The sequence below is a fragment of the Solea solea genome, chromosome 13 (genome assembly GCF_958295425.1).
Source record: "Solea solea chromosome 13, fSolSol10.1, whole genome shotgun sequence".
NCBI lineage: Eukaryota > Metazoa > Chordata > Actinopteri > Pleuronectiformes > Soleidae > Solea > Solea solea.
Genome location: NC_081146.1, coordinates 21,498,384 through 21,519,995, shown reverse-complemented (window position 1 = coordinate 21,519,995; position 21,612 = coordinate 21,498,384). Strand labels below are relative to the sequence as shown.

The 21,612-nt window shown below is 39.8% G+C and overlaps 1 protein-coding gene across 2 annotated transcripts in view; it reads left to right on the top strand.

Annotated features, from left to right (window-relative positions):
- The window catches only part of enpp2 (ectonucleotide pyrophosphatase/phosphodiesterase 2), a 34,421-nt gene extending 13,556 nt beyond the window's left edge, over positions 1–20,865 (top strand). Inside the window, exons 10-25 of one of the 2 annotated variants that reach the window (XM_058647440.1) lie at positions 1,867–1,932; positions 3,171–3,243; positions 3,378–3,486; positions 4,214–4,339; positions 4,757–4,788; positions 4,892–5,019; positions 7,170–7,245; positions 7,342–7,429; positions 8,540–8,709; positions 11,924–11,969; positions 12,838–12,977; positions 13,778–13,913; positions 15,140–15,217; positions 15,383–15,515; positions 15,891–16,044; positions 18,556–20,865. In XM_058647440.1, the coding sequence (XP_058503423.1) occupies positions 1,867–1,932; positions 3,171–3,243; positions 3,378–3,486; positions 4,214–4,339; positions 4,757–4,788; positions 4,892–5,019; positions 7,170–7,245; positions 7,342–7,429; positions 8,540–8,709; positions 11,924–11,969; positions 12,838–12,977; positions 13,778–13,913; positions 15,140–15,217; positions 15,383–15,515; positions 15,891–16,044; positions 18,556–18,726 (1,726 nt within the window). In that variant the 3' untranslated portion in view covers positions 18,727–20,865. Of the gene's footprint in view, positions 1–1,866; positions 1,933–3,170; positions 3,244–3,377; positions 3,487–4,213; positions 4,340–4,756; positions 4,789–4,891; positions 5,020–7,169; positions 7,246–7,341; positions 7,430–8,539; positions 8,710–11,833; positions 11,970–12,837; positions 12,978–13,777; positions 13,914–15,139; positions 15,218–15,382; positions 15,516–15,890; positions 16,045–18,555 lie in introns of both variants that reach the window. The other variant, XM_058647439.1, reaches the window with a different exon arrangement.
- The last annotated feature ends 747 nt before the right edge of the window (positions 20,866–21,612 follow it).

Sequence of the window (21,612 nt, the reverse complement as noted above, 5' to 3'; positions counted from 1 at the left end):
TGATGCACTGGGAGGCAGATCTCAGCGGGGATGACGTTGGGGCTGTTTTTACAGCAATTTGTGCAAATGGGCCAGTTCACTGCAGGGTTCCTCTGTGAGCGAGGGGGTCACAGACGTGCCACTCTGCAGAGGCAGCGTGCGGTTTACAGTGCTTTTCTTGCACTTGGCACTGACAGAGGTGTGTGAGAAATAAACACAGAAGACAGAGAAAGAGACAGGAGTGTATGTGTGTGTGTTTGACAGGAAGGCAGAGACTGCAGGTCTGCGCTGAGGTTTGTGTGTGGCTAAGAAAGCCTTTATGTACAACACATTACACAGTTTAGTGTTATACCAGCACTGTATGGATTGGCATGGTAATGGGGACCAGGGATTGTTGCTAAGGTGGAAGCTGTGTGTTGGGCTCAGCTTCCTGGGAGGTCCCCCCCACCCCCCCCCCCCCCCGCTTTAACCAGAAGCAGAGAACTAGAAGAGTAGAGGGTAGAAAGAAAAGAGAGGAAGAATGGGACGAGGAAATATGAAGTATGAACATGTGGCACCTTCAAATGGGACGCATTAACTCCTGTGTTTACATCACAGGAAGTTCTGAACATAGCATTTATGATGAAGTTGTGTGAACACGGTTGTCGCCAGTTATCACAGGTAATGTTATTGTAAACACTCTTCTCCAACTAAGACGTTTTAACTTCTTCAGTGTTTCCATTTTTGAGAAATGCAATGCAAAAGCTCAGAGTCAGCTTTTCAGTATCTTCATGCTCACAATTGTTTATATGTACTGTATTTATTACTTTCTATAGGTCTCCTTTTAAGATTTTATGTTTTTATGCTGGTGAGCCAAAGTCAAATTTCCAATATTTTACTACTTTAAATTACAATAAATCTATATTCTATTCTATTCTATTCTATTCTATTCTATTCTATTCTATCCTGTTTTATTCTAGAGTCACGTTCCTGGTTACCTGGTTCCTGGTTAATCTCTCACAACTACCATTCATTTTTCTGTCAGATTGTTCTATTCTATTCTATTCTATGTTCAGCAGAGGCTGTTGCTCTATGACAGCAAGGGGAGCTCTGCTTCTTCTAACTCCTATTTTCTCAGGTGGCACTTGGTATAAAAAGTTGAAGAACGATAGCTCTGTATTAGAAGTAAAACTGCAGTATACACCTGTAAGAAGACAAAAAAAAAGGTGAAACTGACACAGCAGCACTTTTTCATTTGAAGCTGATAAGAACCAACCAGGAAGCAAATGCATTATCATTTCCAAAAGTCACTAGTCAGTGCCCGTCCAGAATAAAACACACCTCTGGAGCATTACACATTTTTGGTGACTCTAAAACACTTTGTTTGCGTTGAGAGGGCGACGTATCTAGAGCAGTGTTAATGTGTTTAAAAACAAAAAGGAGTAGTGGGAATGTTTTGGTTTTTTTGAGAGCAGGAGGCTCCTCCATGACACCCACCACTGCCTCGTACATCAAGCCCCATTCAGGGCCTCGATCCTGGGCTTGATGGTTGACAGCTGTGAACTGTCTGACTGTATGACAGCCAGCAGCTCGGTTGGTGGCCTCATCACTTACACACAGTCGGCCTTTGACTCTCAGACACTTGTCACAGTCACACGTCTCTAAATGTGTTACACTCGACAACCCTCACTTTTTACGAGGCTCTTTGAGAGTTAAAGGAACAGTTTGGAGTTTAACGGTCGACGAGGGCAGCAGAGGATACAGTCCTTTCCAGTAAACTGCGTGTGTGTGTGTGTGTGTGTGTGTGTGTGTGTGTGTGTGTGTGTGTGTGTTTCCATCTCATTCACATCTTTCCTCAAGTCGTTACCACTCGTTAATCTGCTTGTTTGTGTGTCTTGTGTGTTGCAGTGGCATCTCATTAGAGAGGAGGATACTCACCATGTTGCAGTGGCTGCACCTTCCTGAGGGTGAAAGGTGAATTTGCATCTACATTTTATATCTTTTTATATATATATATATTATAATATATACACTTATATTGGTGTTCCTGTACTGCAAGTGGGTAAAATGAAAAAGACATCTTCGCTTTTCACAAAACACATCTGAGCATCAGAGGAGCAGAGACGGCAGGCGGGAGTGCGGGGGCGGAGCACGGGGGAGGTTTTTGGAAGGTTATGTGAGGATTTTATTGGATCCACCGTGGAACAGGGAGCCAGTAAAGATGATGTTCCATGAGCTGTTTTCAGACATGAACATTGGAACATGTCCAGGAGATTGGTTCGGGACATTTTCAGGAGGCAGCAGGACACTCACTCACTCACTCACTTACTCTCTGTGAGTCTTTTCTGCTGTGCACTCACTTGGACGTTATCCAGAGATTTGACAGGAGAGCTTTTGTGGATGTCTGCATTCTCACACACAGTTCCTCTGAACAATTTCAGGACAATCTTTGGACAGCATGTAAAAAGTGTCTTTTCACCTTTTATACAACTCCACAGTCACACTGTGAGGTGCGTGTCAGATTATTGGTTTAAAAACAACAAAAGCGCAGCCAACGCAAGATCTCGCACTCTGATCGTTGATACATTTTCTTTTTCAATACAGCTCCTTATCTAAAATATCAAATTATATTAGATTAGATAGATTCTCATCAATTATACTGTATATAAAAAGCAAAGTCCATCATAGTCAGTAACTTGTGGGAATTGTAGTGTAGCCAGGTGAAGGAGAAGAGGAGAAGATTGAAGCCAGGTGTGGATGATCAGGAGAGAGAGAGGAGTCGCCCCTTTTGCAGCTATAACAGCTTCCACTCTTCTTGGAAGACTTTCCTCAAGATTGTTGAAGTGTTTCTATGTGAATTTGTGCCCGTTCATTTCTGTAGAGGATTTATGAGGTCAGACAATGATGTTGGACGAGAAGACCTGGCTCACCATCTCTGTTCCAGTTCATGGGGTTGAGGTCAGGGCTCTGTGCAGTTCTTCCACAGCAAACTCAAAGTCAAACCATGTCTTTTACAGTTGTCTCTTTGTGCACTGAGACACCGTCATGTTGGAATAGAAAAGGGCCTTCCTGCTCTCCTATCTTACGCTGTGTCAACACATTTTGGTTCTTAAATTTAAGGAAATTGGGAATTGGGTAGTCCTTGAATTTGATGTCAACCAAGGTGTGGGAACCTCGTTTTACTAACACATGTCCACGACATCCTGTTTCAGGCCCTACGTTTACGCCATGCACTCTGAACAGCCGGACACATTCGGACACAAAATGGGCCCCATGAGCGCAGACGTAAGTACTGTGTATCTACGTGTGTTAGCACTGTAAAATTGAGAATGTTTGTATTTAGTCATACACAGCGCAGAATGGGATGTATGTGTTTGTGTGTCTGCTTATGTCTTGTGTCTCCATTTCACGTCCTCCAGCTGAACAGTCCTCTGAGGTTTATTGACAGAATCGTTGGTCAGCTCATGGACGGACTGAAGCAGATGAAACTGCACCGCTGTGTCAACATCATCCTGGTGGGGGATCATGGTACAGACACACACACCAGCACAAACACACACTTTGGTATAAAACTATTAGACATTTATCTATTAGCTGACACGGTAGATGCAACTAAAAGCAACACAATGCATGATTTGTTTACCAAAGAGTCCTCAGCTATAGATATGTGTGACAACACTACAGTAGGTTACTTATTTACATGTCTACACATGTGAATATCAATGTGGTTGTGTTTTAACTGCTTGTTGCACATTTGGGTGAGTGTAACAAAGGAGTTGTTGTTGTTGTTGTTGTTTTCACTGTCGTTGGCGTCTGTAGTGTTACATTGCTGCCTCCTTTTCTTATTTTCTTATCCTTATGAATGTGGTTAATGGTTAGTTGTTGTTTTTTTCCTTCATAGAATCAACATCCTCTCATTAAAAACACACCAGAATGTCCTCATTACGCCGCAACAACAACACACAAATCATCCGGCTTCAGCCTTGCTTTATTACACACTACACCCATCAATATTTTCCTCAAAAGACTCATATCTCACTGTTTTTCCTCTATACAAATGTAACTTTTCCCATTGTTTACACATAATATAGCCACATTTTCGAGAGACCACGCTGACTCTGCTCTGAAAACAGTATATACTGTAATTGTGGTCCGTTACACAGAAGTAATCAAACGTCTGATTTTACTGTGGTGTGCAAATCAAGCAAAAGTCACATTGTGCTGCTCGGACACTAATCTGTCGGTGTGTTCTCAGGTATGGAGGAGGCTCACTGTGATCGCACCGAGTTCCTCAGTAACTACCTGAACAACGTTGACGACATCATCCTCGTCCCCGGCTCCCTCGGCAGAATTCGCTCCAGAAACCCCAACAACCCTAAATGTAAGACATAGACGTATAAAAGGACAAAGAGAACATGTTTTTCTAAAGGTGTTCTATCGTCTTTTACGTAACACCGCACATGAATCCTCATTTGTTTTTGATTTTAAGAGGCAGCAGACAACTTTTGTGTCTCTAATAGTTCCTGATCACACAGCACTTGAAATGTTTTATGATTTCTGACCGTTTATTGGTGGTGTCCAAACATGTCTGACGGGGCGCCAGAGATCACATGCGGGGTGTGTGTGAAGCTTTGTGTATTCAGAGGTTGTGAGGTTATTAAAATTCTATTTTATATGTATATGAAATTTTGAAAATTCCAATCTCACACTCTTGTAAAATTAGATTATTAAGCGATTTATTAGCAACACGTCTGTGACCTCTTACCTTAAGTTCTCTGACCGCTGCTCTATTTTTCAGATGACCCCAAGGCTGTCGTTGCAAACTTAACAGTAAGTGTAAGACTTGCATAAACAAAAAAACTCGAGGGTTGTATGAAGTTTAAAAGAAAAGAAAGAGAATTGTACAAATGTAGGGGTGGATTTTGTCTTTCAGTGTAAGAAAGCAGACCAGCACTTTAAGCCGTACTTGAAGCAGCATCTTCCCAAGAGATTGCACTACGCTCACAATCGACGCATTGAAGATATTCATTTGCTGGTGGAGAGGAAGTGGCACATCGCCAGGTACGGTTCCGCCGGCACAACAGGAAGTGCAAATATATGTATGTATGTTATATATATATATGATTTAAGTGTGAGTGTTTGCAGGCTGAACCGGACTGAACTGTCAAACTCACTCTCACAACTTTGTAAAATGCCAAATGGGGATACAGTGTAAGCAGTCACACTGTGGAACTTTATTCAGCAGTTTTGTGAACTCAAACTACAGATTTCATCCTCAATAATCTAATGTATATGAAGTAATCCAGGTTTTATGTACATCTGCACTCATGCTTCGGCAATACAATACAACAATAACAAATGTCCCGTTGTGTTGACAGCGCTGTTTTCACCTTAAATGTCTATCTATGTAGATTAAAATCATTTTATGATTTACACACTGCAGTGTCATTGTATTCAGAACCAAGCTAATTAGCCAGTAGGTGGTAGAGAAGGAGTTCTCGGTGACTTAGTTTTAATTTGCGGCTGCGTCGACTCAAAAACAAACCTCTCAAACGTGGCGTACAGTCAGATCTGGCGTTTCTTCAGCCCACCCATCTGCGAAACATCTTGAATGACTTAAAAACACATTTCATGCTGACATGGGCTGCTGTTGATGCATCGTTAACACGTGCGGCGCTGAGGCGGGGGGTGGGGTGGTGGGGGTTGTCCCGGGTCACTCTCCGTCTTTGCCGCTGGAACGGTCACGGTCGGCTGGAATCAGCTGACAAGCTTCTGATGGAAACCAGCGACGGGTTTCACTGCAGCGATTCGGTGACAAAGTAAACCATGAAGTCACCGCGACAGTGAAAACAAACCCCTACAGTGAACACTGTGTGTACTTGTAACTGTTACCTTTTTGGACATAAACACTGACCTTATCAGGACCTGTGGGGACCAAATTCTGGTCCCAATGAATTAGAACCTATTATTTAATGCTTTAGTTAAAGTTAGGACAAAGATGTGATTGGTAGTTAGGTTAACTAACTAGGTTATGGCATGGACTGGTCATAGTTCAGGGTTAGGTATAAGGTTCTTAAGGCCTTGTACTGTATACCTTTATTTATTTGGACAGCCTAAACTAGGATTATTCCTAACCTTAACCAGAATAAGTTAATGCCCTAACCTTAACCTTAGTGCTGACTTTAACCAGTTCCTCAGAAAGGATGTTCTGCCTCATCAGGATCAAGTTTTGGCTTCCATGAGGACAGTGTTTTTGCCAGAAAGGTTCCTAAAGAGCTATCAAATATAAGTGTACACACGCAGAGGAGACTTACACCTGGAGACTTACTCTCACCTTAACCATAATTACGACTGGCCTAAATCCCTAACCCTTAACCTCAGCCTAACTTTAAAACATGTCTTCGCCTTAAAATGTAGTCATTTACTTTATGGGGTCTTGATTTTGGTCAACAAGTGCCCACAATGGGACCGTGTAAACAGATTTACGTCCCCACAACGTTAGGAATACCAGGCGCACACACAAACACACACACGTGTGAGGCTGCTGCTAAATGAAAGAAATCTTTGAGGTTTGAGTGCAGCTCAGAGGAGACGGAGCAGCTAATCATTGGCAGTGGAGCTGTGAGCCGAGGCACAACACATCAGCCGATGTAAACGCGTGAATCCCAAACCAACCGAGGGAAATACACCGAGTTTGTCTTGTTCTGTCGTCATTTACATTTGCAGCGCGCTTGTGGGATACACACGCACACACACACACTACAGTGTATAACTGGGGGTAGTATTTTAATGGACACTTAATAAAAAGTGGCTGGTTTACAATGTAAGGACTGTGGCTGGAGTTGTGTGAATGAGCTGCTGTTCTGGGCTGAACTTACTGAGTGTGTAAACACACGCCAGCGAAGACGGCACCGACAGCCCTGAATTCCTTTCCCGTCAACATGCACATGTTAGGAGTAGAAAATCGTGGAGAGTGATTGTTGTGTTGGAACAAAACTGAAAATTGGGGCGATAATCCTCTGTATTGAATCACGACATTCTGACAAATAATGCTGAGTATGTGCCATTGTGATTAAGTATGGACCTCATGTGCAATATCATGTGCTTATTTTAACTCCAATATGCACTTTATACAGCTGCAGCCCTTATGTCTTTATGTCCTTATGTGAAGCAGCCAGATTCTGACGTGTGATCTTTACTCCTAATTCCAGGAAAGTTCCTGAAGGGAAGAGACACTGTGGCTTCGCTGGTGACCATGGATATGACAATAAGATCAACAGCATGCAGGTAAGCCTGATCGTCTGCAGTGGTTCAGAGAAGTCAGTCGTATCTCTGCTTCACGTGATAAGTGTTATTTATTGTAATATCAACCTGTGTTTCCAGACCATTTTCTTGGGATATGGACCCATGTTCAGATTCAAGACTAAAGTTCCAGCCTTTGAAAACGTTGAGCTGTATAATGTCATGTGTGGTAAGGAAGGATTTCACGTTCTCTTGTGTGTTTGGGTGTGTTAGGGGTCCCTCCAGATTTGCCACGTTCCATGTCCTCAGAGAATCGCTTCTCATTTTGAACTTGAGCATATGAAGCCCAGATTCTGTTACTAAAATACTACTAAATACATAATACATACTAAAATGAAGGTCTGCGTTAGTCCAGCATTCTACGCATGCATACTCAAACTGACATTTGTATGTCCTTGTATTCTTTCCGGACATAAGTTGTACCTTACAGACCTCATTACATATCCTCAAGCATGTATCTATAGCCGTGTTTCCCTGGTTCGGTTTGGTACAGTACGGTATGTTGGGTTCCATGTTTTGGTACCTTTCCCTTGGGGTACCAGAGTAAAATGGTACAGTAAGTTCAGACAAACGGCCACAAACGTCACGCTACACGGCCATTAGCCCCGCCTACCAAGTAAAGGTACTGTTCTCTGTCCAAATGCAAGCCTGACCCAGAGCTCTACCATTCCAAACCGTACCATGATGGAAACACAACATTTGGTATCCATTTCGTCATTGACTGCTTTTTTAACCGATGACAAGAGGACATCGCCAACTGTTGAGCCACATATGTAGTGGACACAAGATCAGAAAACGTCAAATGATGGCGTATGTCTGTATAAGTTGTGTAGACCAGAGCAGATGACAAATTTAAAGTTACGCATTACGTATTGGGCTTGTACAGTTCTAGCACTTTTCGGTTCGGCTCGACTCAACTCTACTTATTTCTTTTTGCTTTTCCATTAGGGATAGTACCTGGTAACTTTTTTGCACTTGCAAGGTTCCAAGCGAGCAGAGCAGATACTTAAAGTACAGACGTTCCTCATTGTTGTTGTGTATTTGCGTCGCGTATAAAACGGCTTCACAGCAGTTTTGCGCAGCCATGCCTGATCACCAAACCAAGTAGAGTCGATTTGAATAGAGTTGGGTAGTGCTAGAATTGTAAAATAGAAAAATCACCAGTAGTGGACTTGCAGTCGTGGAAAGTATGAGCGCATGAGAGTACACGACTGACATCTTAAAGGTTTTAATGTTGTGAATCAATAACCTGCATGAAACTGACTGCTCTCACCGTCAGATCTGCTGGGATTGAAACCAGCACCCAATAACGGGACCCATGGCAGTCTGAACCACCTGCTGAGGAGTCCCGTCTACAGACCCGCCATGCCAGAGGAGGTTTCCAGACCACTAGTCACTGATCTTGTTCCTGCGGGAGCAGATGACCTGGGCTGCAACTGTGATGACAAGGTCAGCTGTGATGACTCAGCAGCTTTGGAGTTTGGCCTGTCTGTCAGCTCGATCATATCAGTGATGGCAACAGCCATGATTACTCATTAGGTAGTTTTAAAACCAGTGAAGTGAATTTAAATTCCAGAAATGTTTGCAAAATTGACTTCTTGATCAACAATCCCTAAATGATGTCAGTTTATTGAAATAGACTTTGGTGTGGAGGAGCGAGGGTTTCACAGAGCAACACACATTTCAGTTTCCAGTCAGAAAAGACTGTTTTACTGTTTTAACAGTGAAATAAGGCAGTGAATTAAGCCGCCATAGATTTTACGAGCTAAGCCTTATGCTAAATGGCTAACATCTGTTTTTCCTGGTTGCCTCGTGGCCGTCGTCTGCCTCCGTGTCTTAGGGTGGTTCTTGGTGCAGAGGGTGCACAGCACAGTTAGCACTGACAACGTGTCAGTGCCTCGTACAACCACACTTCAAAAAAGACCTGAACTAGATACATGTTTTAGCAGCTGCACGGACACGTATTAGGTAATTAGTGCTTGTTTTGTCAGATACATCTGTAGGCATCATGAGTTCCTGTCATGAATGTTCTGTAAAAAATATTTACTCAATGAGCTGATACTATCTCGTTGATTTTACAGTCCACAGAACATGGAGTTAAAGGTCAGCTTTGATGATGAAAAGCTGAATTGTCTTCATACAAACACAAAGATAATTGTCCCCAAATATAGTTTCATATGAAGTGTTTGCCGTGACATGCTGAACTAATGAAGCTAGAATTCGGAAAGCCTTTGTTGTTGTTGTGCAGCCTGTGTACAACAAGATGTTTGGAGCTTCCCCAGATCAGTAAATTATTCAGTCGTTCATTCATCATCTACCGCTTTTATCCTCCACATGAGGGTTGCCGGGCTGCTGGTGCCAATCCCAGCTGAGTCTATTGCGGTAAAAGTAAATGAATTAATTAAGAATGGCAAGTAAAAGAAGATGAGACACATGCACGTATGACCAAGTAATAAAAAAGGACAGAAACACATTAAAAACCATGCAAGGACAAATATTGACTGAGCATATGTATGTAATCACACATGAGTTCAGGGCTGTTTACATCACTTATAGGTCTGTTGACAAACACACCAATCTCCAAAAATGATGATGTCATCTCTTAATGTGATGATTGATGATGACGATGATGATGATGATGAAGAATCTCTTTAAAGGTCCTGTGTGTGGAATTTAGGAGGCTTTATGTGCAGAAAAATAGATTTAGACTCTTCTATATACTTTAGGCAGCCCAAACCAGCTAATATATGTATCTTACATTTTGAAACAGAAGTTTTTTTACACAAATAAAGAGAAAGAACATCTTTTCTGGTATGTGTAGGCCACCGTAGTTCCCTACACACTGCTGTTTCAGAGGCCAGTTATTCGCATTCCCTCCATTCTTTCAACGGGAGGCAATTTAATTTGACTGTTTGTTCAGCGAGGTAAACGTGGCACATGCCACTTAAAATTCCATCTGCAGCCTCCGAATTACAGCATATTTATTTAGTTAGGTTCTCATATTACAGATATGAGGGGAGTTACTGTGGAAGGGAACAACCCACCTTAACAGGAGCCGTCACAAATCGTCTCTGTTCGGTCCCAAGACTCAACTCAGAGTGAAGTCAGTCTCTGCACTGAGATGACACGAGAACGGTGTGAAATGGAAGGGATATCTGTCATCAATCATCTAATCTGAGTTTTGTCAGATTATGTCAAATCACGTGTCAAAGGAACGTGTACATTGATCTACAGGGAATCTTAAAAATTGCTTCCCTTTAATCCCAGTTGCATGCACCAGTGGACACATCAGACTGATGATGTGAAATGCTCAGGTTATCTGCAGCAGACTGTGACTCTTGAAAAGCTCAGCTGTGTGTTTTTGCATTTATGCCAAATTCCAAACACAAGCACTTTCTCACACAACTAACCTGGATTCTCAATTACATTTCACAAGAAATGTGTTTTAGTGACACAGTTAAGCAGTAGACTACGCTTTGCCAACCAAATGTTCTAAGATTTATGTCATTCTACAACGCCTTTATATTTTTTATATATTTTTTCTTTTTTTCCTTTTTATACATATGTTTCAGTTTATATTTAGACTGTACATAGACCTGCATGCCTCTTATGTTTCTATCGTGTAACATATTCTGGAGCTGCTGAACTGTGAATTTCTCTGTGAGATGAATAAAGTATCTATCTATCTATCTATCTTTTACAGAGAAGATGTTGCTGTTTCCAAAAACAACACTAATCATATAATTTTTTGTTGTTTTCAGCAGTAACGCAACCCTGGCTTAAACCTTAGTGCTCATGCGGCACGGATAGTGATATAAAGTAGCAATAATTGTGCAGAAGTCACCGTTTTTCTTTTCTTTTTGTTCATAAAAACGAGCCAAGTGAACTTTAAACTGTGACATGTTTCCAAATTTCACAAATTCAATCCGATTTTAAACATTTTTGAGTACTTTTTGCTCAGGTTTTTCGTCCAATTGCCTTAGTTCTGCTGGGAAAAAAAAGAAGGACAAATTGGAAAAAAGCAGCCAAATGCTCTGTGTTCTAAGGGTTAAAATGTGTTCCTTATGACATGTAATTGAGAATTTAGCTGTGCTGGAAATGCAATTTTCAGGACATGAGTTTGTGAATCCACAGTAAAAATTAATCTCTTCTTGACTCTTCTCTGTTCTAGTTCAGTCAAACGTGTCTTTTTTTACACAGCACAGTAAACAAGACTCCTCTGCATGGGCTCATCAGCGATGATGATGTGCTCGTGTGCCTGCTTGACTTGACGTGTGAAAATATACCTGTTTTTATTCAGTTTTCCTCAAAACTGAAATGAGCTTGTTGCCTCTTTGCTTTCTGCAGCAGAGCTGGAGTCAGTCCACCTTCGTTTCCATTCATTATTCGGTCTCAAACTAAACGTTTAATTCTCTCCCAGATGAAGAAGACGACCAAAATTCAACGACCCAGGTGTAACGAGACCCAGCCCTGCTGCACACTGACTGTTTTCACCTAATCTACTCTTGTGTTTTGTGATTCCCATGTGAAGATCTCTGGCAAGAGATTGTTTCAATCTCCGATCTTTTTGCAGTTGCGTGTAAAAAGTAGGGGCCAGAGAGGTTTGAAAGTGACCCTTGTACGAGGCTATAACCTGGAGTCACTCTGGCTCTGTCTCTTACAGAACAAAGTGGAGGAGCTAAACCAGCGACTGAGGCAAGCTATTGATGGTCAGTCTTTCACCGTTCTGTTGAAAACGTGGCTGTTAATTCAGTCTTCCACCATAAGTAGTAATTATGATTATTTTCATTTAATTGACACTAACCAGTCTTGTATAAAGTACCTAAAAGGGATACTTGAGTAAAAGTACAAGTATCTTACCAGAAAATGACTTTGGTAGAATTTTAAGTCACTTTTTTTTTAAATATTAAGTGAAGTAATTATGTAAAAGTCAAACTATATGACATTTACTGTACTTACTGTAAGTGTATCAAAAAGTTTTAGTAGTAAAAGTATTTAGAAGTGGTAGAGCGAGTTGTCTTTCAATTGGAAGGGTGTGGGTTCAATTCCTGCAGCTCATCAAGACTAGAAAAGCGCTATATAAATACAGACTGTTACCAACTCTTCTTCTTCTGATTTTATTTGGTAGTAACGAGTAACAAAGACAGTTCTGGGAAATGTAGTGGACAAAAAATAGAAGTTGCTAGAAATATAAATTACAAATTAAAGTACAGATACCTGAATTTTATACTCAATAATACTCAAGACAATTACAGCTGTAGAAGGCAGGAAAAATTAAAAATAATTAAAGTTTTGTTTGCAGATAATTAAAATACCATTATAGATAATATGGACACGTCATTTTTGACTGAATATGTAAATTTGCAGAACGTATTCCAGCCTTTAATTTGGATTTCTTAAATAACACTTGCATAAAATGAAGAAATTAAGAAAATATTCACATTTAAGAAGCTTGAAAATCAGAAAGCACAACTCTCAAAGTGATTCATTAATAATCGAGTAATTAAAGAGTACAAGATCATTTGACTGTTTGAAAAATGCTCTAATCCTCTCCGCTGCTCCTCCTCCTCTTCTCAGACAACAGGAACCTGCCGTACGGTCGACCCGCTGTGCTCTTCCGTACCAAATACTCCATCCTCCACCACAGCGACTACATCAGCGGCTACAGTGAATCTCTGTCTATGCCCCTGTGGACGTCATTCACTATCAGCAGACAGGTACAGTACGTCAGCACCTGTATGTACCTCAATTCAAAATATTACACGACTGTTATTGAAGTTGTTGAAGAAAAAGGTCATAAAAGGACCAAAAACTCAACAATATCCTCAAATTAGCAGCTGCGATTTTAGTATTTAGTGTGTTTTAGTGTTAAATGCATGGCAGTTCATTAGACCTAATGGTTCTCAAACTGTGGTACGTGTACCGCGAGTGGTACGCGAGCTTCCTCTGGTGGTACTTGGAGGAAAATCCGAAAATGCTGCTCGATTGTATATACCAGGGTGACGAGCTTAAAATGATATCATGATATTGTAATAATAATTTTTTGTCACAATATTCCACATCATTTCAAAATAAAGGTGTTTATTATTAAATGGAACGGTATTCTGTTCACAACAATAAAAAAAGTGTATTTATGTTGCAAAATTAATCTGTAAATTAAAAAATAAAAAATACATACAAAAAAAGTACTATAGTATTACAAGTATTATTACTTGATATTGAGTTGATTGGGGGGCCGAATATGGACCACGGGCTGCATGTTGGAGCCCTCTCTGCATGACTAATTTCTAAAATATTACTGTTTCAACACTTATTTCTAAGTGTTTTTCACTAAGAAAAATGCGTTATGGACACTTCATAATATTCAGGTTAAGTGGTTGTCACGTTCCTACTATGGATTGTTTGGGAGAAGTTTTTAAGACATAAAAACAGAATTGAGACATATTTTTGTGTTTACATTCCACCATAAAATGACAATGATGTGTGTGTGTGTGTGTGTGTGTGGCTGGCCCATCAGGTGGAGTCGTCTCCTCTGCCAGACGCTCTGTCCAACTGTGTGAAGCCTGACAGCAGAGTTCCTCCAGCCTACAGTCAGTCGTGCACCAACTACAGAGCAAACAAACACATCAGCTACGCCTTCCTGTTCCCACCACGTGAGTTCAGCAGCAACACAGACAAAATACTTTATTACACTGCGTCAACACAAATCTGTGACCTGCAATGACTTTAATTGAGGTGATTTTTAATTCACAGAAACTGAATTATATATGATTTCTTTTGTCTTTTTGTCTTTTTTTCATGATCCCAGTCATTTTAGACCACCATGATTTTACAATTTTTCTTTTTTTTTTATTGACAAAGCTGTTCAACATCCTGTGCATAGTTTGCATAAATGTTCTGCTTCAAAATATGAAACGCAGCTTCATTCATTCATTCCGGCTGCTGTCGACAAATATTGGCGTGAGAACAGCGAGCTCATTCTCATATTCCTCATATTAAGTCAATATATTCAAAGTCAAAGGGAAAACCAAATTATTTGTATTTAAAATCGATTATACGCTTCAGGGTCGTGTATTCAATTTCTGCCAGTAAACCGTTGGAAATGCTCCACATGGGACCTTTGAGGGCATTTAGTAAGAAAATATCAGACACTGAAATCTCTCATTTACGTTTATTCTCTTACCTTTTGCACCCAAGTTGTGATCAAATGCCTCCGCTTTGCTTTATATAACGTGTAAAATGTGTCTTCTTTTTTTTTTACGAGTGTAGTGTGTAGTGAGTGTAGAAGTTCAAGATCTGAGCCCTTTTAATGATGTTTTTTCTGTATATACAGTGCTTCACATGAATTTCAAAAACGTATTTATTTTGCAAATAACAAACTGAATTCACCTTTTTATGCACCAATTTCAGCTGGCTCACTGGGCTTATATATATATGTGTGTATATATATATATATATATATATATATATATATATATATATATATATATATATGTATGTATGTATATATATATATATATATACATATATATGTAGTTGACTTATCCATGCACTTAGGCAAATAAAATGTTTCATGGATTTTAAATAATTTAATTGTTAATTAATACATTTCATTTTTATACCGTCTGTTTTTAATGCCGTGTGTCTGTAATGCTTTTATTTTGTAAAGCCCTTTGGTCACCTGTGGGTTGTTGTAAAGGACTATAGAAATAAAGTACATTACATTTTATCATCAGTTATTAATTCAGAATGTACACTAGTGAACCAATTTTAACGTTTTGGGGCTTTAAAAAGTCTGCGTGTATCTTTATATTCATCTTTAACTCAGTTTTTTTGTCAACTTCACCACAGTTTGTTTCCTTTTTGTTTCTATATACAGAATTATCCTCAACAATAGATAAAAAATATGATTCTGTTCTCATCACCAACACAGTCCCCATGTATCCTGCTTTCAAGAGTGAGTCAAACATCTTGTGTCGTATGATTTTTTTTTTTATTGTATGTTTCCGGCAGATTCCGTAACCTCCTTGCTGTTTTTCCTTTCCTCTTCTATCACATCTTGTTGTCACCTTATCCTTCCTGTCCATCACCTCGTCCTCTCATCCCACATTTCCCCTCTCAGGAATATGGAGCTACTTCCAGCGAGCGCTGGTGAAGAAATACGCCACCGAGAGGAACGGCGTGAACGTACTCATCGGGCCCATATTTGACTACAACCATGACGGCGTCAGAGACTCAGCAGAGAAAATTAAAGAGTGAGAATAGTCATTGTACCTAAATACAAACACATTTTCTTTTCAGAATTCAGTCCAAACTAGGACACTAATCTCTGCATTACCAGGGATCAGTGATACATTTGTCACATTAAAACTGGGTTAGGAAACTTTTTTTTTTGGCATCATTCATCAATAATTCAATATTAACCTAGACTTTGTTTTACAGCCATTAGAAACTGACCAATCACAGGGTAGTTTAGGTAGAAGGCGTCCCCCTACTGGCTGCTATGCAACCTAAGAAAAGGAAAACAGTCTAAAAAGTTAAAAATATAAAATAATAATAACTTAATGAACTTGCAGCTCTTGACTTCTCTTTGGTTATCCCCTCGTTATGTGCCATCATCTCTGTTGCAGGTACATAAGTGGAACGATTCCCATCCCCACTCACTATTTCGTGGTGCTGACCAGCTGCTTGGACTTCACGCAGGCGGCGGACTCGTGCGGCGGCCCTCTCAGCAGCGCCGCGTTCATCCTGCCGCACCGAGCCAGCAACGATGAAACCTGCAATGTAAGGAACAGCACGCCGTCCGTCCAGTTATGCTGTATATCCACACACACACAACTCAGAGGGAATGTGTCCATTCTGTCAAGTTTGTATAATAACGTCTTTGTAAAGATGTCACTGACTGAGATCTAAGGAGCGCTGATTGAACTGTTGAGATTGTTGTGAGACGGCAGGTGAGATCATACAAATATCTGCCTCCTCCTCCTGGTTTCTCCACTAGGAGGCGCTGCAAGACTTGAAGACACAAGAGCAGATGTTTTCTTATGATGAAGAGCATAAGAATTAAGCTTCATTTCTAAGCCGACTGTTGGAACAATGGGGTTATTTTTATTTTTAGATGTTAAAAATGGGTACTTTAATAGTATTATTGACATAAATAAACATTTTTCAAATTAAAATTAACAAATTAACATTGAGTGCAAATACTGAAATGTTAGGCCTGATCGGCTGACACTGGATACTCATACAATACTGCTATATATGTATATTTTACCTGCTATACTAGGTCAGATGAAAGTAAAATAACACATTATTTAAACGCCATGAATTAGTTTTATTCCACATAAGTATTTCTTAAAAATCGATCATACATATTTTACTGCTTTTTAACAACTGAAAAAAAACCAAAAAAAACCCATTTATTTATTTCTATTTAATAACCTTTCATGACCCCACCTGCAGTACCGTCACAGCCCACACAGCTGCAGCACACTCTCTGTTTGGCACAAACCGCCACAACAGACTGGCAATGTAAAGAACGGTTGTGGGCCCACTGAAAAGTGGTTGTACCGTTGTCATGAGAGAAGCAAGTGTTTTAATTTAACATGTTTACTTAATCTCTGGTGTGTCATGCATGTCTTAATACAGTACATTTCTTCACAGAATGTTGACAAATATCACCTCTGACTTTGTCACCTCACAGGAAAATGTCTGAATTAACAACCTTAACAAACAATGGAAAAGTTAGGTTTTTCTAAATACTTGGTGTGAGTGTTTCCACTGGAGGAGCCGACGGATTATAAATATACACGCTCCGGTATCAAACTGCTTGTTTGACAAATGCCATTTTAATGACATACTGTACCGTCCATAAACACAGAGCTGGTTTAGCCGCATTCCTGCTCTCTTTATCTATCAGCGGTACCTGCAGCCTCACAGCAGGACAGTCTGCTCTTCTTCTCCTCTACGTCATTCGCTCATGTGTCGGAGTTTAGAATAAAGTGGCAGAGCTTTTTCTGTGTGTTTTTGCATCAAGAAAAGACAAAGACATCTCAGTTAGACGGCAAACAAAAGGCAGTGGTGTAGATGCAGGTGCAGTCACTCAGTGAACAGATACTATAATTCACTACAGTAGTAGTGGATTATTTCAAACAATATATACATATATATATATATATATATCGATTAAAAAACAACAACTAATTAATCGCACAATTGTCTGTAATTAATCGCCATTTATCGTGAAACAGATATTTATTATATAGATGAAATAAGCAGCAGCAGAAAATAATAATGCAAAAGTGGACAACACAATGATTTCATTTACTTATTTGAAAAGAAGAACTTATTTAAATCCCACCACTTCTCCATAAATTATGAATGATTATTGATCTTCCTCTTCCTCTTACATTACTCTTTTATTTCTTCTTTATATTTTTGTTACCAAAAAATTACGTATAAATAGATAAATAACAGTGAACACCTGGTGATCATCCCTATAGCTCTTGAAAATCTTTTTATATATATGTATATATGTGTATACATATATATATATACGGTATATATATACATATATATATATGAATAATCCTCTTGCTTTTCCCTCCTCTCTCTCAAAATCTACAAAGTGTTTTTATATCGTTACTGCATTTTACGATGCATCACATGCCTAAAAAAATCCTGAACAGAATACTGTGAGGAAGCTGTTTTCAGTCTTTACTACTCCAGACCCCAGTTGTAACTTTTTTCCATGTTCTAATAATGTACGAAGCAAAGCTTTAACTAACGATTATTTTCTCTATTCATCGAGTACTTGTTTGGTCCATAAAATGTTGAAAAATGGTGATCAGTGTTTACCAAACCTGGAAATGATGACGTTCTTAAATTGAAATAATTTCTTTGTTACATGGAGCAAAAAAACCAGAAAAAAATCACATATAAGAAGCTGAAAAATCAGAAAACTTATTAATTATTATTAATAATCAGTGTATTGAATAATTGTTGCAGCCCTAGTAGAGAAACTGCTTAAAAGTGAAGCAACAATTATTCACTTAATGAAATGTGAATATGTTCTGGTTTAAAACTGAACCATTTTGGTTTGTGGACAAGACAAGACATTTGAGAACACGATTATTTCGAGGTTTGAGAAACATTTTCTGACATTTTCTGGACCAAACAAGTATTGATTAATTGAGAAAATTGTGGTGAGTTGCAGCCCTAGAGGGAAGCACAGTCCTGAGAGGAGGAGAAATGGAGAAGGAGAAGAATGCTAAAGCCTACGTCTTCTCCACACAGAGCTCAGAGGAGGAGGCCCGCTGGGTGGAGGACCTGATGAAGATGCACACAGCTCGGGTCAGAGATGTGGAGATCCTGACGGGCCTGGACCTTTACCGCAGAACCACCCGCAGCTACGCCGAAATCCTCTCGCTCAAGACCTACATGCACACGTACGAGAGCGAGATCTGACTCTCCCCGTGTCGCCGAGCTTCTTCAACCTGTGGTGGATGTTATGTGGTATGAGCATGAGAGATGTGAGCAGATGTCTCTGTTACACTGACTTACGCTAGCTTTGGCCTCCAGGTGGCACTGTGGCTGCCACCTGCAGTATGTTGTTGCACCCTTTTTGCTGAGCGTTTTTGGTTTAGTCTCATTCATTTAAAGACACAGCTTTAACACTACTGAGCTCCAACGCTGAGGTACCGCCCACTATAGTTTAACACATTTCCTCCTCGCTCTGTTATTGGTTCATGCTCGTCATTTTAGGGACCAGTGTGTGGGATTTAGTGGCATCTAATGGTGATGTTGCATATGGCATCAAGAGACTATGGTGGCCTTGAAAAAGCCTCGTCTAGAGCCACTGGGCTACTATACAAACATGATGGACTAATATAATATTAAGGGGCTGATTCCAAGGAAATAACGCATTAAAGCAGAACTTTGCAGCAGAATTCTGGAGCTCCGCCTTGTGTCCACCCCTTTATCACTCACTGTCGTAAAAACCCACCACTGACACGCCTCCCTCCTTTCCCCTCTCCAGTCTGATGTTTACTCATGTGTGGCCCCCTCACCAAGTCAAACAGTCATTCCCTCTTCCTGGCTTCCTGCGACAAAGTTTTTCTCTGCCTCTTTTCCGCCGGCTCTGCCATGAATAAATAACGCTAACACTGACCTTGATCTTTTAGACCGTACTTGGCTGGGACACAAAAGGTCATGACTGGTTTTCCGCTATCAGACAGTGGGGGTGGAGACAGCTGCCCATCCTCTCCCTGTAACAAGACATCACAGTCAGTATGTTTACATGCAAAATTTAATCAAGCTATGGCCGTAGTCTGATTAAGAGATTAAGACAGACAACTGGACAACAAAAGTCAGAGTACACCAGCGGAGGAGAAAATCGATTTATTGGCTGTGACTCCGCCTCCGTAGGTGGCGCTGCATCTCTCTATAAGCTAGTGCGTATTAAATCAGTTTCCTGGAAGTAAACAGAAAAACAAACAGCAAGTGAGATGGACTGTGCTGTGGTTCAGTGTGTTTAGTACTTGCTGCATCATCAGTCCAATAGTGTGTCTTCTCCTCAGCTTCCCGCTCTCGCAGACACCTTTGTGTTGTTCTTTTTTGGCAACAGTACCACCAGTTTATACTCCTTCTACTTCCGGGGTCAAAGGCCACCGAGGAAATTTTGGTGCATGTGCAGAATGCGAAGTCCGACTGCATCCGACTAAACGTATACATGCGGGAGTAATTGGACAATTCATAATCCAGGTATGTTAATCAGATTTACTAAAACTAGCTCGATTGTAGTCGGACTAACGTGTTAACATGACATTACATGTCTGACTAAAATCAGACTTTTCACATGCATGTAAACACACTGAGTGACTCTAAAGCTGTTACTTAAGCTTAAAAATCCTGCATAGTTCTGCTTTAATGAAGACACAATTATAATAGTTGTTTTCAATTTTTGTTGATAGACCCTCCCCCAAATACTACACACTGGCCCTTTTAATTACAAGTGAATAACATTAAACGGAAGGAAACCTTGGTAGCACAAAAAATGGTAGTACAATATAAGCTAAATGAAAATAAAATAATAATAATAATGATAATTTTGATACACATGCCCAAATTCACAAGTCCTGTCTATACAAACTATAATTTTTCTTAGTACCAAATATTTACATTCCAGTCGCCTTTTAAAGCACATTATTTCCTGTGTGAAGTAATTTTAAATCCACTCTAAAAGGGCAGGATCATTAAAGTAGTGCAGTAAGCACATTCATGACATTAACCCACTCTGACATTAGGTTTACTCATTTTTCTATGTCTGCATTCAGCTGCCTTCATTTATTATTTAAATGAAAAATAATGCAAATTGTTTGTGTGTTTGTGTCCAATTCCAGATATTTGTTATTTTGTTGATTTGTGTCTGTGTTGTGAATTTTTTTTTGTTCTGTGCACAATCACATGTTTGTCAATGCTAATGATTTAAGATTATGATGTGTTGTCATTTTTTTGTTGTCCTCTAAAACATTTACCACCTGTGAGACTGTTCTATTTATGCTTTATGTGAATTTCAACCAAAATAAACATGTTTTTACTACGTCAGCTGTGATGCAGTGAAACCCAGTACCATAATAATAATAATAATAATAGCACTTTGAGAGTGGGGGTCTATGTTCTGATCTCCTCTCATTGGATAAACATAGCCTTATGGACTTATTTAATTCTATTTCATATGTGACCAGATGACCACCAATGCCGATATTGATGTGTTGTATTGTGATTCTAGTTGTGTCGTTGTTGTAGAAGAGCCAAAAAGAGCAGCAAAGTGTCCCATCACTTCCTGAGTTGCCTGGTAAATGATTTAAATTGAGGTCTCATATCACTTGATTTGCATAATGTGATCATTTTCAGACTTATTGATAAATATCACCACAAGAAAGAAGACAGAAAAACCTACAGAGGCCATGATAAAACAATTGAGGTGGCTGTTGAAAAAATTGTAAAGGTGTAATATTTTCAATAAAACAAAAACAATTAAGTTACCTTTGCATTTACCCCCAGAAAGACTTAATGGGGATAACATGAGGCTCCTGTTTCAGAATTAAATTAATTAATTCCAGCACAAAAAACAAGATCAAGAAGCAAAGTGATAAGTGTGGTTTGATTGTTGTTGTTGTTATAAACCTTAGCATTGAGGGTGCAGCCCATAGTCAAGTGGAGAGGCAACTTGGCTTGTAACCAAAGGGTTGCCAGTTAAAGTCCCCACCAGGTCAAGTACCCCTCGCAGTCCCAGTTGCTCATTGTTAAGTGGGGTCTTAAACCCAAATGAGCTTCAATTTGTGACTTTCA